Source organism: Ovis canadensis, chromosome X (assembly GCF_042477335.2).
Source record: "Ovis canadensis isolate MfBH-ARS-UI-01 breed Bighorn chromosome X, ARS-UI_OviCan_v2, whole genome shotgun sequence".
Classification (NCBI taxonomy): Eukaryota; Metazoa; Chordata; class Mammalia; order Artiodactyla; family Bovidae; genus Ovis; species Ovis canadensis.
This window is the reverse complement of record NC_091727.1, coordinates 131822810-131840927: the sequence shown is the minus strand read 5'-3', so window position 1 is coordinate 131840927 and position 18118 is coordinate 131822810. Positions and strand designations below refer to the sequence as shown.

The window sequence follows — 18118 nt, the reverse complement described above, 5'->3', positions numbered from 1 at the left end:
AAGCAAAATGGCTGTCTGAGGAGGCCTTACAAATAGCTGTGAAAAGAAGAGAGGCAAAAAGCAAAGGAGAAAAGGAAAGATAAAAGCATCTGAATGCAGAGTTCCAAAGAATAGCAAGAAGAGATAAGAAAGCATTTTTCAGCAATCAATGCAAAGAAATAGAGGAAAAGAACAGAATGGAAAAGACTAGAGATCTCTTCAAGAAAATTAGAGATACCAAGAGAACATTTCATGCAAAGATGGGCTCGATAAAGGACAGAAATGGTCTGGAAATAACAGAAGCAGAAGATATTAAGAAGAGGTGGCAAGAATACACAGAAGAACTGTACAAAAAAGATCTTCATGACCCAGATAATCATGATAATGTGATCACTAATCTAGAGCCAGACATCTTGGAATGTGAACTCAAGTGGGCCTTAGAAAGCATCACTATGAACAAAACTAGTGGAGGTGATGGAATTCCAGTTGAGCTATTTCAAATCCTGAAAGGTGATGCTGTGAAAGTGTTGCACTCAACATGCCAGCAAATTTGGAAAACTCAGCAGTGGCCACAGGACTGGAAAAGGTCAGTTTTCATTCCAACCCCAAAGAAAGGCAATGCAAAAGAATGCTCAAACTACTGCACAATAGCACTATCTCACATGCCAGTAAAGTAATGCTCAAAATTCTCCAAGACAGGCTTCAGCAATACATGAACTGTGAACTCCCTGATGTACAAGCTCCTTTTAGAAAAGGCAGAGGAACCAGAGATCAAATTGCCAACATCCGCTGGATCATGGAAAAGCAAGAGAGTTTCAGAAAAACATATATTTCTGCTTTATTGACTATGCCAAAGCCTTTGACTGTGTGGATCACAATCAACTGTGGAAAATTCTGAAAGAGATGGGAATACCAGACCACCTGACCTACCTCTTGAGAAATCTGTACACAGGTCAGGAAGCAACAGTTAGAACTGGACATGGAACAACAGACTGGTTCCAAATAGGAAAAGGAGTATGTCAAGGCTGTATATTGTCACCCTGCTTATTTAACTTCTATGCAGAGTACATCATGAGAAACGCTGGACTGGAAGAAGCACAAGCTGGACTCAAGGTTGCCGGGAGAAATATCAATAACCTCAGATATGCAGATGACACCACCCTTATGGCAGAAAGTGAAGAGGAGCTAAAAAGGCTCTTGATGAAAGTGAAAGTGGAGAGTTAAAAAGTTGGCTTAAAGCTCAACATTCAGAAAACGAAGATCATGGCATCCGGTGCCATCACTTCATGGGAAATAGATGGGGAAACAGTAGAAACATTGTCAGATTTTATTTTGGGGGGCTCCAAAATCACTGCAGATGGTGATTCCAGCCATGAAATTAAAAGATGCTTACTCGTTGGAAGAAAAGTTATGAGCAATGTAGGTAGCATATTCAAAAGTAGAGACATTACTTTGCCAACTAAAGTCCGTCTCCTCAAGCCTATGGTGTTCCCTGTGGTCACGTATGGATGTTAGAGTTGGACTGTGAAGAAGGCTGAGCACCAAAGAATCGATGCTTTTGAACTGTGGTGTTGGAGAAGACTCTTGAGAGTCCCTTGGACTGCAAGGAGATCCAGTCAGTCCATTCTGAAGATCAACCCTGGGATTACTTTGGAAGGAATGATGCTAAAGCTGAAGCTCCAGTACTTTGGCCACCTCATGTGAAGAGTTGTCTCATTGGAAAAGATTCTGATGCTGGGAGGGATTGGGGGCAGGAGGAGAAAGGGACGACCGAGGATGAGATGGCTGGATGGCATCACGGACTCGATGGACGTGAGTCTGAGTGAATTCCGGTAGATGGTGATGGACAGGTAGGCTTGGCCTGCTGTGATCATGGGGTCGCAAAGAGTCGGACACGACTGAGTGACTGAACTGAACTGAACTGAACGGGAATTTGCTGTTATGGCTCAGGAAACTCATACAGGGGCTCTGCATCAACCTAGAGGGGTGGGATGGGGAGGGAGTTCCAAAAGGGAGGGAATATATGTATACCCTAGGCTGGTTCATGTTGAGGTTTGACAGAAAACAGCAAAATTCTGTAAAGCAATAATCCTTCAATAAAAAATTAATTAATTAAAAAAATAAAACAAACAAAAATAAAAGGAATAGGAAAATCACCAACTACTTTGAAATTCAGCAATATGCTTTTAGAAATAAAAATATCAATGCACCAAGAAAAAAACACAATGCACATTAAATTCAGTAAATACTATCATAAGCAATAGCAGTCAAATACTTGAGGTAGAAGAAGGAGTCATCTCATTTCTCTTAACTGCTGAACATCCTCCTCCTTATTTTGATGCAAGGAGCTAGAGGCAAGTCCCACAACAAGAAGTGGATGCATGCATGTGCGCTATGTCTCCTCAGTTGTGTCCCACTCTTCATGGCTCTATGAACTGTGGCCCGCCAGGCTCCTCTGTCCCTGGGAATTATCCAGGAAAGAATACTGGAGGGGGTTTCCATGCCCTCCTCCAGGGAACCTTCTCCATCTAGGGACAGAACCTGGGTCTCCTGTGTCTCCTGCATTGCAGGCAGGGTCTTTACTACCAGCACCACCTGGGAAGACCCAAGAAATGGATGGGTGCATGCGAGGCTGCTTCAGTCGTGTCTGACTCTTTGAGACCCTATGGATTGTAACCCGCTAGGCTCCTCTGTCCATGGGACCTTCCAGCAAGAATACTGGAGTGGGTTGCCATGCCTTTCTCCAGGGCATCTTCCCACTCCAGGGATTGAATCCATGGCTCTTCATTTCCCACATAAGAAGGCAGGTTCTTTACCACCAGCACCACCTGGGAAGCCGCAAGAAATGGATGCCTGTACTTAAATTGCCATGGTTAAAAGCAGGTGCTTGAATGGAAAAACATCAGGGAAACTATCACGCCATATTCCCACTCCATCTCTAGGCTGAGTGTCACAGGAAGGTTCTTATTTGTTCATCTCTCCTCACTCCACCATACGTTTGGCCAATTGCTTTGGCTCATGGGCTACCAGTCCCTCATGGGCTGCTACTGTGGAGACTGTGGCTACATTCTCTGTCACTGGACTATCCCATCATCCCTGCAAGTGTGCAATTCAGTCAGGATTTTTGTTTTCTTTCTTTTTTTTTTTTTAAAGCAAAATGTTCTAGGTTGCAAACAAAAAATAGGATCAGAGAAATCTGGATAAGGTAATTTCAAAAGATACGGCGCTTGATTGCAGAAATTTAGAATTTTCTTATTTTACACTGTGTTTGAGTCCTATTTTACACATGGAAGTGAATTGGGATTGAAGGAATAGAATGGGTAAATGTGATTTTTATATCTGCTACTGCTGGTGCAGTGGTAAAGAATCTGACTGCCAGTATAGGAGATGAAAGAGACACAGCTTCTATCCCTTGGTCAGAAAGATCCCCTGGAGTAGGAAATGACAACCCAGTTCAGTACTCTTGCTTGGAAACTTTCAAGGAGATGGAAGCCTGGCGAGCTCCTGTCCATGGGGTCAGAAAGAGCTGGACATGTCTGAGTGACTGAGCACACACACACACACACACACACACACACACTGCTCTGTGTGAGCCTGCCTGCTACCTTGCTTCAGTGGTGCTCGACTCTTGCAGACCCTATGGACTGTAGCCCACCAGGCTCCTCTCTCCATGGGATTCTCCAGGAAAGAATACTGGAGAGGGTTGCCATGCCCTCCTCCCGGGGATCTTTATGACCCAGGGATGGACCCTGTCTCTCCTGCGACTCCTGCATTGCAGGCGGATTGTTTACTGCTGAGCCACCCGGGAAGACCACACTGGTTTTTATCGGTTGCTATACCCATATAAAAATCTCTGGATGATACCTAGATAGAGATGGGAGAATGAAAATGGAAAAGGCCAATGAAACTTTTAGGGACAGAACTTTGACCATAAAGATCCCTAAAATCACTGAGAAACCACGAATAGAAATAACCATTTAGGAAAGGGACGAGTTGCAATGTGTTAAGAAAAAAGGACACAATTCTCCATCGAACAAATGACACAACCGACACATACTGAAGCAAAGTTAATGAGGTTTTTAATGTTTTCTTTGGGGTAGAAATGTTTTAAAGATTAAATATAGGGCCCAAGGGGAGAACCCTTAAGTCTGGTTTGCGATGGTCAGACAGTCCTGGGGCAGTTCATCTGCAGAGGTGGTATCTGATGACCGACTTGGTGGCCTCGGACGTGGCATACTTGCCGAGCTCCCCAGGCAACAGAAGACGCACAGATGTCTGGATGTCTTCGGTCATGATGGTGCAGCGCTTGTTGCTGTGGGCCAGGCGCCCGGCCTCTTCGGCAATCCGCTCGAACATATCTTTCACAAACGAATCCAGGACGTTCACGGACTCACGGGAAAGACTCAGGCCTGTATGTACTTGCTTCAGCACCCTAGGGAAATAGGTAGCAAAGCTTGAGAAATTGCCCTGACGGCAGTGGCGGCGACGGCAACGGCGGCCCTTAGCTGTCTTCTGCTTCGCCTTTTTTGGTTCCGCATCATTCGGCTCTGGTTTCGAGGTCTCTGCTTTCACCATCTCCGTTTCAGAGGGCTCAGTTTCGGAGGTGCTGGTTTCTATGGTGATCACGTCTTCCTCATGGCTGTCAGAGGATGGTTCCAACACGGCAGCGCCACCATTCTCCATAGTGCAGCCCAGAAGAACAGTGAGGCCGTTGAAGGCCGTTGGCCGAATTTATAGGCCCGGCTTTCCCTGACGTCACAGACACTGTCCATCTCTGATTGGATGCAAGGCAGGGAGGCCTGTTACTATGGCAGCTCATGTCCCGTGACACCGGACGTCCCACCTCCCAACTCCTGCCCTGCCCCTCCCCCATGTTTAACCCCCAGTCAGCCCATCTGCCCTGGTGGCTCTGACGGTAGTGTCTGTCTACAATGCGGGATACCTGGGTAGGATCTCTGGGTCGAGAAGATCTCATGGAGAAGAAAATGGCAACCCACTCCAGTACCATTGCCTAGAAAATCCCATGGATGGAGAAGCCTGGTGTCCATGGGGTTGCAAAGAGTCTGACATGACTGAGCGAGTTCACTTTCACTTTCAGGCAAACTCAGTGAAAGCCATCTAAGTTAGAAAATGAAATAATCAGTTAAAGCTTCCTGAGAGAGTATGACAGTCCTCCATAGCTCCAGCTCTTTCAGGCATCAGAGTGACTCAGGTCACTTGGTGGACATTTTACTCCAACACAGAATCTTCTCCTGGCTGACCTACAGTGGCATGAGCAGAATGTCCTGGCTTCCCCAGCAGAGTGCTCCTGAAAATCATAGGAATGAAACGCACAGCTATTATCTCCAGAATTTATCAAAACCAGTGATCAGTATGAAGAGAATGACAGAATCCCATTCTCCAAATACAGAACACAAACAGAAATAGGAATCCTTACACATATACACTAAAAATATGTAACATTTTGCAAATTATAAATTATTGTCTTAAACCTTATTTAGGTCCCCAAATACCACACATACTGGAATTGATTAATGATTTATAGTGGTTATTTCTCAAAAAATGATCACTCTTATTGCTGAAAAGCCACTAGGGTGAGTTAAAACGCATAAAAAGAGAGAGAAATAAAACACCTAGAAATAAACGTACCGAAAAAGAAAGTGAAGAGGAACTAAAAAGCCTCTTGATGAAAGTGAAAGAGGAGAGTGAAAAAGTTGGCTTAAAGCTCAACATTCAGAAAACGAAGATCATGGCATCTGATCCCATCACTTCATGGGAAACAGATGGGGAAACAGTGGAAACAGTGTCAGACATTATTTTGGGGGGGGGCCAAAATCACTGCAGATGGTGACTGCAGCCATGAACTTAAAAGATGCTTACTCCTTGGAAGGAAAGTTATGACCAACCTAGATAGCATATTCAAAAGTAGAGACATTACTTTGCCGACTAAGGTTTGTCTACTTAAGGCTATGGTTTTTCCAGTAGTCATGTATGGATGTTAGAAGTGGAATGTGAAGAAGGCTTAAGTGCTGAAGAATTGATGCTTTTGAACTGTGGTGTTGGAGAAGACTCTTGAGAGTCCCTTGGACTGCAAGGAGATCCAACCAGTCCATTCTGAAGGAGATCAGCCCTGGGATTTCTTTGGAAGGAATGATGCTAAAGCTGAAACTCCAGTACTTTGGCCCCCTCATGAGAAGAGTTGACTCATTGGAAGAGACTCTGATGCTGGGAGGGATTGGGGGCAGGAGGAGAAGGGGACAACAGAGGATGAGATGGCTGGATGGCATCACTGACCCGATGGACGTGAGTCTGTGTGAACTCCGGGAGTGGTGATGGACAGGGAGCCCTGGCATGCTACGATTCATTGGGTTGCAAAGAGTTGGACATGACTGAGCAACTGAACTGACAACTCCTGTACAAAATGCTAGTGACTAGGTCAATTAAACACATTCATTTATTGTCTCATACTTGTGGAGGCTCTAAGTCCAAATCAAAGTTTCATCTGAGTTGGATCTTATGCACGGTGTGAATGCCTAAGGGGCCTCCACTCCTGGCCACTTCCCTTGGCTTGTAAATAGCTGAAATCTCCCTATACCTCCCCACATTTTCTTCCCTATATGTATGTATCTATGTCTGATTTTCCCTTTTCCAGTTCAGTTCAGTTCATTTCAGTTGCTCAGTCATGTCCGACTCTTTGCGACCCCATGAGTCGCAGCCCGCCAGGCCTCCCTGTCCATCATCAACTCCTGGAGTCCATCCAAACACATGTCCATTGTGTCGGTGATGCCATCCAACCATCTCATCCTCTGTCGTCTTTTTCTCCTCCCGCCCTTAATCTTTCCCAACACCAGGGTCTTTTCCAATGAGTCAGCTCTCCGCATCAGGTGGCCAAATTATTGGAGTTTCAGCTTCAAATCAGTCCCTCCAATGAACACCCAGGACTGATCTCCTTTAGGATGGACTGGTTGGATCTCCTTGCAGTCCAAGGGACTCTCAAGGGTCTTCTCCAACACCACAGTTCAAAAGCATCAATTCTTCGGTGCTCAGCTTTCTTTATACTCCAACTCTCACATCCATACATGACCACTGGAAAAACCATAGCTTTGACTAGACGGACCTTAGTTGGCAAAGTAATGTCTCTGCTTTGGAATATGCTATCTAGGTTGGTCATAACTTTCCTTCCAAGGAGCAAGCGTCTTTAAATTTCATGACTGCCGTCACCATCTGCAGTGATTTTGGAGCCCAGAAAAGTAAAGTCAGCCACTGTTTCCACTGTTTCCCCATCTATTTCCCATGAAGTGATGGGACTGGATGCCATGATCTTAGTTTTCTGAATGTTGAGCTTTAAGCCAACATTTTCTCTCTCCTCTTTCACTTTCATCAAGAGACTTTCCCTTTTTATATGGATATAGCTCATTTGGATTAAGACCTATTCTGATGAACATATTTTAACTTGATTACTTGGTAAATACTCTATCTCCAAATATGATCACATATGAGTATGAGTGTTTATGGCACAGATACATTAAGTTTAGAGGCACAAAATCAACCCATAAGAGATACATATGTTCAACTAATTGTGGGCATATCTCTTTCCTCTTCCATCTTATTAACAGAACACTGGTGACCACTTATGAGAAACAAGGTGGCCCCACCACAGTCATTTTCACAATTCTGTGAATGTTCAGTAATGTCATTTTAGTATTTTATCTCTTCTTCCCTCTGTGAGGGAGAAGATCGTCTGTCATTCGCAATTGGTAGAAAGTATTCTTTACACCTACATTTGTAATTATCTCCTATTGTGTAGGATATAAGAGCCTGTAAAGTACACCACTCTCAGCAAGCACTGAGATAAAATCCTGATAATTCACAAAATCAAACTTTTCCTGAGCCCTTCAGGCAAGGGACATGGCTCTACAGGACACACACACACACACAAAAAAAAACAAAAGATTTTCCTTAAACTGGCAGAACCTCATGAGATAAAGAAAAAGAATTGAGGTCCTCATTTCACACCAGTCAGAATGACTGCTATCCAAAAGTCTACAAGCAATAAATGCTGGAGAGGGTGTGGAGAAAAGGGAGCCCTCTTACACTGTTGGTGGGAATGCAAACTAGTACAGCCACTATGGAGAACAGTGTGGAGGCTCCTTAAAAAACTGGAAACAGAATTGCCGTATGACCAGCAATCCCACTGCTTGGCATACACACCAAGGAAGCCAGAATTGAAAGAGACACATGTACCCCAGTGTTCATCGCAGCACTGTTTACAATAGCCAGGACATGGAAACAACCTAAATGTCCACTGGCAGATGAATGGATAAGAAAGCTGTAGTACATATACACAGTGGAATATTACTCAGCCATTAAAAAGAATGAATTTGACTCAGTTCTAATGAGGGGGATGAAACTGGAGCCTATTATACAGAGTGAAGTAAGTCAGAACGAAAAACACCATTACAGTATGAAAATGAAAGTGAAGTCGCTCAGTCATGTCCGACTCTTTGCGACCCCATGGACTGTAGCCTACCAGGCTCCTCACTCCATGGGATTCTCCTGGCAAGAGTACTGGAGTGGGTTGCCATTTCCTTCTCTAGGGGATCTTCGAGACCCAGGGATTGAACCAGGGTCTCCCGCATTCCCGGCAGACACTTTAACCTCTGAGCCACCAGGGAAGCCTACTAACGTGTATATATGGAATTTAGAAAGATGGTAATGATGACCCTATATGCGAGACAGCAAAAGAGACACAAATGTATAGAACAGCCTTTTGGACTCTGTGGGAGGAGGTGAGGGTGGGATGATTTGAGAGAATAGCACTGAAAGATGTATATTATCATATGTGAAACAGATTGCCAGTCCAGGTTTGATGCATGAGACAGGGTGCTCAGGGCTGGTGCACTGGGATGACCCAGAGGGATGGGACAGGGAGGGAAGTGGGACAGGGGGTTCAGGATGGGGAACACATGTACACCCATGGCTGATTCATGTCAATGTATGGCAAAAACCACTACAATATTGTCAAGTAATTAGCCTCCAATTAAATAAATAAACTTTTTTAAGTAAAATAAATATATTAATTTTTAAAAACCATAATGAATTTATAAGGACTGAAATGAAACCGTAACTTCTCTCTTCAAATAGAGGGGGAAATCAGAAACTTTTATAAAGTGAATAAAATTATTCGCTTTTGAAATAGTTGAGGAATTTACATGAGTGGTGTGACTATTTTCCCTTAAGTGCTCACCAATGTTCTCTGTATTATTATTATTATTATTATTATATGAGTATGTACACACCATTACTTATTATCAAGCATCCATTTTAGAATGCAGAGAAGTGTCTTATATACTATTAATTTTGAAGCAATGTTATATAAGTTGTACAAGGGACCATGAAAAACAAAGGGAGCTACAAAAATCTTACACTTACTAGCACATCAGCAGAAACATTCATAGATATATAAGAAATCATAAATAATCGCTCCCTTAATGCACTAAGTTCTGAAGTAATTTATAATGCATCCATCGATAAATGACTTGTGATGATCAAAAATTCAATATTTTCCAAATTGCACAGAGATTTGGATAACCTCATTCATCAAAAAATTCTATATAAGGAAGACTTTCCCTCAATATTCTACATTTATATGCTTGAAGAATTAAAAATTGCAACTATACCACCTAGTAAATGTCATACCAGCATTTATCTGTGAAAAAAAATTGGTTTCAATACAATGGAAAATTCAACAGCTATGCCCACCTAAACTCAAAATTCTTGTCTTCTATGGGTTGAATTCCTTTTCCTAATACATCTGTTCAGTTCAGTTCAGTCACTCAGTCATGTCCAACTCTTTGCGACCCCAAGAATCACAGCACGCCAGGCCTCCCTGTCCACCACCAACTCCCAGAGTTCACTCAGACTCGCATCCATAGAGTCAGTGATGCCATCCAGCCTTCTCATCCTCAGTCGTCCCCTTCTCCTCCTGCCCCCAATCCCTCCCAGCATCAGAGTCTTTTCCAATGAGTCAACTCTTCACATGAGGTGGCCAAAGTACTGGAGTTTCAGCTTTAGCATCATTCCCTCCAAAGAAATCCCAGGGCTGATCTCCTTCAGAATGGACTCTTTGGATCTCCTTGCAGCCCAAGGGACTCTCAAGAGTTTTCTCCAACACCACAGTTCAAAAGCATCAATTCTTCGGCGCTCAGCTTTCTTCACAGTCCACTTCTAACATCCATACATGACTACTGGAAAAACCATAGCCTTGACTAGATGGACGTTTGTTGGCAAAGTAATGTCTCTGCTTTTGAATATGCTGTCTAGGTTGGTCATAACTTTTCTTCCAAGGGGTAAGTGTCTTTTAATTTCATGGCTGAAGTCACCATCTGCAGTAATTTTGGAGCCCAGAAAAATTAGGTCTGACACTGTTTCCACTGTTTCCCCATGTATTTCCCATGAAGTGATGGGACTTGATGCCATGATCCTCGTTTTCTGAATGTTGAGCTTTAAGCTAATTTTTTCACACTCCACTTTCATTTTCATCAAGAGGCTTTTGAGTTCCTCTTCACTTTCTGCCATAAGGGTGGTGTCATCTGCATATCTGAGGTTATTGATATTTCTCCTGGGGAAATTAAATAAATACTCTTGTTTAGGCTTCAGAGACAGCATAATAGGCCTCTGACTTTGCTTCTGACCAACCTGGACACTGCCCTGACTATTACTGTGGTAAAGGTACTCCTAAGAAATGTTTGTCACTTCTGGTAGGCCGAGGAGATGTATTTTCTTAGTCCATTTCTTAGGTTTCTTGACCTCCATTTAATTCTTTTATTCTTTTTATGAAGTATTTTGTAGTATTTCTTTCATCTATCTTCTAGATCATATATTCTCTCTCCATTTCTGTCTCAGCTGTTTAAAATTTCTTTACCCTTCTGTTATGATGTTCAGTACTAGAAAGCTTATTTGTCTGCTGATAATTAGTTATTTATTACTCATGTCTTATGTATCTTATCATCTATTTAAATATGTTAGGTATATTTCTTGTGCTTCGTATCTGATTATTAGTCTTTACAGGTTTCCATCTTGGTTTATAGTTTATGCTGATGCTGTCATTTTAGAGGGGGAAGTTGTATTTGCTTGGGAGGGGGGGCATTAATTGTAGGAATACTTGTGGAAGCCTCAATTAGGGTTAAGCTCCTCTAGATGTAGTTAGATTTGCATTTGCCATACGTTTGCAAACAGAAATTACTTGGGCCATGCTGACAGTATTAATTAGAATACCAAAGCTACATCAGGGCACTCTTTTGGTTACAAATGCTTTATCAACATTTTATTCCCCACCCATAGCTAAAAACAAAAATTAGAATTTTCTTTGATCCTTTCTTAGTTATGAGAAAGAAAGTCCAGTTTTTCACTATGGGTATAGTCAATTAATCAGTTAGAATTATGTGTGTTTGTCAGCTGTCTATTGATTTGAGCCACTTTTCAAGCACATCTGAGTATTTGAAATACTCTTTAGCATAACTTTGTATATTACAATTTATAATGGGAACATTTAAAAATTTTCTAGCACAATTTCCAAATGTGAAATATAAATATCTGTTAAAAATATGAACCATCCTAAGACCACTCAGTGATAATCACCTGATACCTAAGCTACATTGCAAAGTTCCAGGCAACCTTCACACACATATCTGGTGCTGAAAGGGGCCTCTTTTCTTGTGGGGAGGTCTAGCAGGACAGACTAACCCTTTCCATGGTAGCTCTATGTCCTCAAACAGCAAGGCAGAAGGACATTCCTTCTTAAACCTTAGGCTGGTAAATGGCCTAATACAATTTCCACCAGTTTTATTTATTCATTGCTCAAAATAATCAGAAGCTTCATCAGCTCAAGAGGAGGGGGAAACAGACAAGACTTCTTATTGGAAGGAGTACTCAGGGACAAGCAATATTCCTGAATCTAATAGCCACTGAAATCAAAGTCAAGCTTCTTGCGATATTTTTGGGTGCCATACACAGGGTAAGGCTATAGAAATAAGTGTTCACTATAATATGATGATTTCCTTGGATTGGCTTACTCTTTACTTACTACTAGGAGGGGGACACCTACTATTTAGTGGAATCTTATACTGCATGCCACAGCTTTCACACCAAAGTGGACTGAAATTTCTAACCATTATAGACATCGTAACCATTTGTATAGACAAAGAAACACGCAGGTAGACAGCAAGGAGAATGTAAGTACAGATTTCTTGGTGAAAGGAACACAGACAGACCTGGCCTGAATAACCAACTTTTCTGATTCAGGAATACAGAGTTTTCTCATATACCTCATGGCCCTCTTCTTTTTGGGTCCTCTAATATCTGACATTTATTTGTAATTCGCCTCCTTGATTGTGAAAAGTGCATATCCACAGAGTCATAAATGGGGCAGTTTTGAGGGAAAAAATTAGGGAGAGGGAAAAGCATAAAAAACTGCCCTTGTATGATGTTGGAGTTTGGTTAAGGGAAAAACTTTATTATATGTTTTTCACCTGAATTATTTTCCAGAGGGAGATTTGAGATCATTGGAGGTTATGCTTTTATAGCGAGATATTTCCTATGAAGCAGGCTCATCAAGAGAAGCATGGTTTCTGTAATCCTCTGATAGAATCACTCAAAGGCAAAGCCATGCATGATACTGGATCAGACACTGAAGTGAGATTCAGGAAATCACCTGGATCCTGGTGTCAGTTCTAATTCAGCAGCTATGTGGCTCTGGGTAATGCTCTTCACCTACCAGAGTATGGTAAAGGACTCGAGTTTTCAGACAGTTATATCACACGGATATATTCCATAAGCCAGTCCATTGACTTCCACAAGCACAGTAACCCTGCATATTACTCCTACTTAAAACAAATTTCCCTCAGGTGTATGACAAAATACCTGCTCAAGCATCAGCCCTACCGTGCTATATGACTTCTGCTTATCTTCACTTCTCAAGAGCGATGAATTCCACAATGCCTCTGTACAGAGGAATACTGCAGTTATTTCTGCAATATTTTGAACTGAACGAATTTCAGCTCTCGTTTATGTTTTACAATAAATTCTATCATAGAGATGATGTTCAAAAACATTTGAACTATTTCCCTGGGGTTGAAACTTATAGTTTGTTGCTTAAGCAGTAAAGCCCTTGTGCTAATTTGTGTTTGCAGTAGCCAACACCACTAGGTCATGATTATTCTTTAGGTGCCTGTTTTCTTCAATCACCCTGTGAAGTGAGCCGTTACATATGCTCATTTCCCCTCTTGGTCTTCTGCAGTGAACCTCATTTCTCTCCCTCCTTCCTAGGTGGCAAGTGTCAGTCACCCATGCACTTCTGTCTTCATGGACCACATGATGCGGTTGTAAAACTGGTTTCCTAACGCCTGTATTTGATTATTGAATTCACTAAATGTGAAACACACCTAGACCAGTAAAAATATGCTAGTGGGTTAGGTTTGCTGACAGGAATTCTCACATAATAACAATGTATAAGATTTGACTGGAAAAACATTTGTATGTCATATGGGTAAACACTGTGATATTGAAAGCAGCAACAATGAGCACAATAGAAATGAAGTTATTCTGTGAAATAATGTCTTTTTCCTATGGGTCCATAGTTCTCTTTTCAAAAATGCAATGGCTCTGAAATGAGCTTTTCATTTCCAAAATTATATTCAGCTTGTCTACAATCATCTCAAGGTCCCACCTAGAGATATTTTCTTGCCATTGATTTGGTGGAAGAATTTCCTGCTCTCCTTGGGAATCATATTCTTTTTTAAAAGTTCTCTCATGAGATTTCTCTAATTTTCCACAAAATGCTAAATAATATTCTTGATAATTGGACTCACATTTCCTAAATATTTAGTGCAGTGACCAAAGAGAGCCCTGGAGGTATAACAGCCCATCACAATTCTTCTCTATTGGACCAAAAGATACAGACCTTCATTGCCCATTCTTGAAAAGGCACTGTCCACTTCATACCTGTACTACTCAGGGAGGCTCTCTCTAGTATCTTGCCACAGGACCTAAATTCTTTTTCTTTATCTCATGAGGTTCTGCCACTTTAAAGAACGCCTTTTGTTTTTTCTGTCATGTAGAGCCGTGTCCTTTTCCTGAAGGGCTCAGGAAAAGATTGATTTTGTGGATTATCAGAATTTTATGTCAATGTTTGGCTGCTGCTGCTGCTGCTAAGTCACTTCAGTCGTGTCCGACTCTGTGCGACCCCATAGACGGCAGCCCACCAGGCTCCCCTGTCCCTTGGATTCTCCAGGCAAGAATCCTGGAGTGGGTTGTCATTTCCTTCTCCAATGCATGAAAGTGAAAAGTGAAAGTGAACCTGCTCAGTCGTGTCCGACTTTTCACGACCCCATGGACTCCAGCCTACCAGGCTCCACCATCCATGATTTCCCAGGGAAGTGTACTGGAGTGGGTTGTCATTGCCTCCTCCTCTTATATCCTATCCAATACGAAATAATTGCAACTGCAGGTGTGAAGAACACTTTGTAACAATTGAAAATGACACACTATCTTCTCGCTCACAGAGAGAAAAAGAAATAAAATACTAAAATGAAATTAATAAACATTCACAGAATTGTGAAAATGACTGTGGTGGGGCCACCTTGTTTCTCATAAGTGGTCACCAGTATGCTCTCTTTTTATTTATTTATTTTACTTTACAATAATGTATTGGTTTTGCCATACATCAACATGATGGAAGAGGCAGGAAATATTCCCATGTTTAGTTCAAAATACATATCTCCTATGGGTTGAATTTGTGCTCTAAAATTAATGTATCTATGCCATAAACACTCATATTCGTATGTGATCATATTTGGAGATGAGCATTTACCATCCAAACAAGTTCAAATATGTTCATTAGAGTAGGTCTTAATTTAAATGAGTTATATTCATATAATAAGGGAAAATCAGACATAGACACATACACAGAGGAAAGAAAATGTGGACAGGTACATGGGGATTTCAGTTATCTGCAGGCCAAGGAGAGGCCTCACACCTTGCGTAAGATCAATTCAGATGAAACCTTGATTTGGACTTAGAACCTCCACAAGTATGAGACAAATGAATGTTGTTTAAGTGACCTAATCACGAGCATTTTGTACAGGAGCTCTAGAATACTTGAGAAAGTGTTGAAGTGTTACTCGCTCAGGCGTGTTTGACTCTTTCTGACTCCATGGATTGTAACCTAGCAGGTTCCTCTGTCCATGGAATTTTCCAGTCAAGAACACTGGAGTGGGTTTCCATTTCCTACCCCATGGAATCTTCCGGACCCAGGGATTTAACCTAGGTCTCCTGCATTGCGGTGGATTCTTTACTACCAAGCCATTTCCTAATACTGATAACATATATAAATGACCTTGATTAGTTTTATAAGACCAACTATAAAGTAGATAATTGTGCTTGTTACCCTACTGTCAGAGTAGATAAATAATCAAACCTGTTACCTGCTGTCACCAGACCTGAACACCCCAGGAAGACAGTTATTGATTCAGTCAGGAAAACCTCACTGTAGACTGGTTCAGTGACCGTGCCTACCAGTTTGAGTCCCTCCTTGGCTGACGTGGAGTCACCATGAACTTTTTTAGCTTCTCTGACTGAATGAATGCTCTCACCATCCCTATGATGTTAAGCTGCAAATCATGAAGGTTTTCCACTTCAAGAACAAGAGAATGAGGGGTGAAAAAAAATGACATTAGATTAGCTGAACAAGGTAGGGTAGAAACTTGTGAATCAAGGAAGTGTGAAATGGGGTTTTTTTTTCCCCCTGAATTCTGTTGCACTTAACTTCTATGCTGTGTCAGAGTCCTCTTTTTATGTGAATCCATAAACAACGGTAATGTTGAGAAGGTTTCTGAATGGAGTATGCCTATCCTATCAACACCATCATTCGTGAGTTGAGACCGGCAATTGTTATTTAAGCCGTGAAGCCATTTCCCTTATTTTGCCTTCACAGTGATCCACAACATTGCAAGGTGATTGCTCACTAGGCGCTCTTATTTCCTCAATCATCAACTGAAGTGAATAATTACCAGTGTTACTCCTCCTTCCAATCTTCAACATCAGACTCTGCTTTTCCCACCTCCATCCTAGATTTCCTGTGTATCAGAGACTTTTGAGGTCCCAGTTATCCCCTCAAAACCCAATTGTGGTTATTTTCAGTGGTTTTTTTTAATATAACTGAGGTGTTCATTTAATGTCTGAATTTACAAATGTGAAAGAAACACAGCTCATTAAAATATCTAATGGAATCTTAAAATGACTTCCTACACAAGATATGTATTATATTTAGGTCTTCAGTCCATTTTGAGTTTATTTTTGTATATGCTGCTAGAGAATGTTCTAATTTTACTTTATTGCATGTAGCTATCCAATTATCCAAGCACCACTTATTGAAGAGACTGTCTTCTCTCCATTTGCACATTCTTGCCTTTTTAAATTGTAGATTAATTGATCATGGACTGCAAGGATATGCAACCAGTCAATCCTAAAGGAAATCAGTCCTGAATATTCATTGGAAGGACTGATGCTGAAGCTGAAACTCCAATATTGTGTCAAATGATGTGAAGGACTGACTCCTTGGAAAAGACCCTGATTCTGGGAAAGATTGAAGGAGGGAGAGAGGAATGACAGAGGATGAAATGGTTGGATGGCATCACCGACTTGATGGACATGAGTTTGAGTAAGCTCTGAGAGTTGGTGATGGACAGGGAAGCCTGGTGTGCTATAGTTCATGGGGTCGCAAAGGGTCACACATGACTGGGAGACTGAACTGAACTGAATTGACCATAAGCCCATAGGTTGATTTCTGAGCTCTCCTGTTCTATGGATCCATGTGTCTATTTTTGTGCCAGTACTACACTGATTGGATTACTGTAGTTTTCTGTTCTAGTCCAAGATCAGGGAACCCGATTCCTCCAGTTCTCGTCTTCTTCTGGAAGATTGTTTTGGCGATTCAGGGTCTTTCATCTTTCCATACAAAATTTAAAATGGTTTGTTTTAGTTCTGTGGAAAATGCCCTGGTATTTTCATAGGAATTGCATTGAGTATGTGGATTGCCTTTGATAGTATAGTTGTTTAAAGAATATCAATTCTTCCAATCCATAAACAAGGTAGACCTTTCCCTCTGTTTGTATTATCTTTAATGTCTTTGATCAGGGTCTTATTCTTTGTAAGTACAGGTCTTTCACCACCACCTAGGTACATTTATTCCTAGGTATTTTATTTCTCACTTTTTATTCTTTTTCTCTCACTCTGGTGGCTTTCTAGCAATGAGTGATTATTTTTTGAGAAATAACCACTATATATCATTAATCAATTCCACATTGTGTGGTATTTGGGGGACCTAAATAATGTTTAAGAAAACAGTTTAAAATGTGCAAAATGTTAAATATTTTTAGTATGTATTCCTATTTCTGTTTGTGTTCTGTATTTGGCAAAAGGGATTTTGTCATTCTCTTCATAGTGATCATTGTCTTTGATAAGTTTTGGAGATAATAGCTGATCAACTAATTCCTATGCTTTTCAGGAGCACTGTGCTGAGGATGTCAGGAAATTTCTGCTCCTGGCACTGTAGGTCAATCAGAAGGAAAAGACTCTGTGTTGGAGTAAAATGTCCACCAAGAGACCTGAGTCATTCTGATGTCTGAAAGAGCTTGAGTTATGGAGATCAGTCAGACTCTTTCAGGAAGCTCTAACTGATTATTACATTTTTCAACTTAGATGACTTTGGTGACATCTTTGAAACTTCTCTTGCATCAACAATAGACATAAATCAGCTGAGGTGAATAGATGACTGGCTGTCTCCTTCATGGGGCAGAGTTCAAAGATTTTTCTGGTGGAAGTCACGGCAAGTTTAAAATACCACTGAGTTTGACTGTCTGTGTGGTTAAACGTGGGGGAGGGGCAGTGGGAGTTGGGGGTGGAGCATCCAGTGTCACGTGACATGGGCTGCCATAGTAACAGGCCTCCTGCCTTGCATTTTATCCAATCAGATATGGACAGTGTTTGTGACTTCAGGGAGGGCAGGGCTTATAAAGTCCGCCAACTGCCTTCAATTCCCGCATGTCCTTTCTTCTGAGTAGTGGGGACTGGTGGCTCTGAC

The 18118-nt window shown here is 41.6% G+C and overlaps 1 protein-coding gene across 1 annotated transcript; it reads right to left on the bottom strand.

Moving 5' to 3' along the window:
- Positions 1-4161: 4161 nt before the first annotated feature.
- Positions 4162-4662, bottom strand: LOC138930871 (histone H2B 1/2-like). Its single transcript, XM_070291262.1, has one exon. It carries the CDS (start codon positions 4660-4662, stop codon positions 4162-4164), a length of 501 nt encoding a protein of 166 aa, XP_070147363.1.
- Between the last annotated feature and the right edge of the window lie 13456 nt (positions 4663-18118).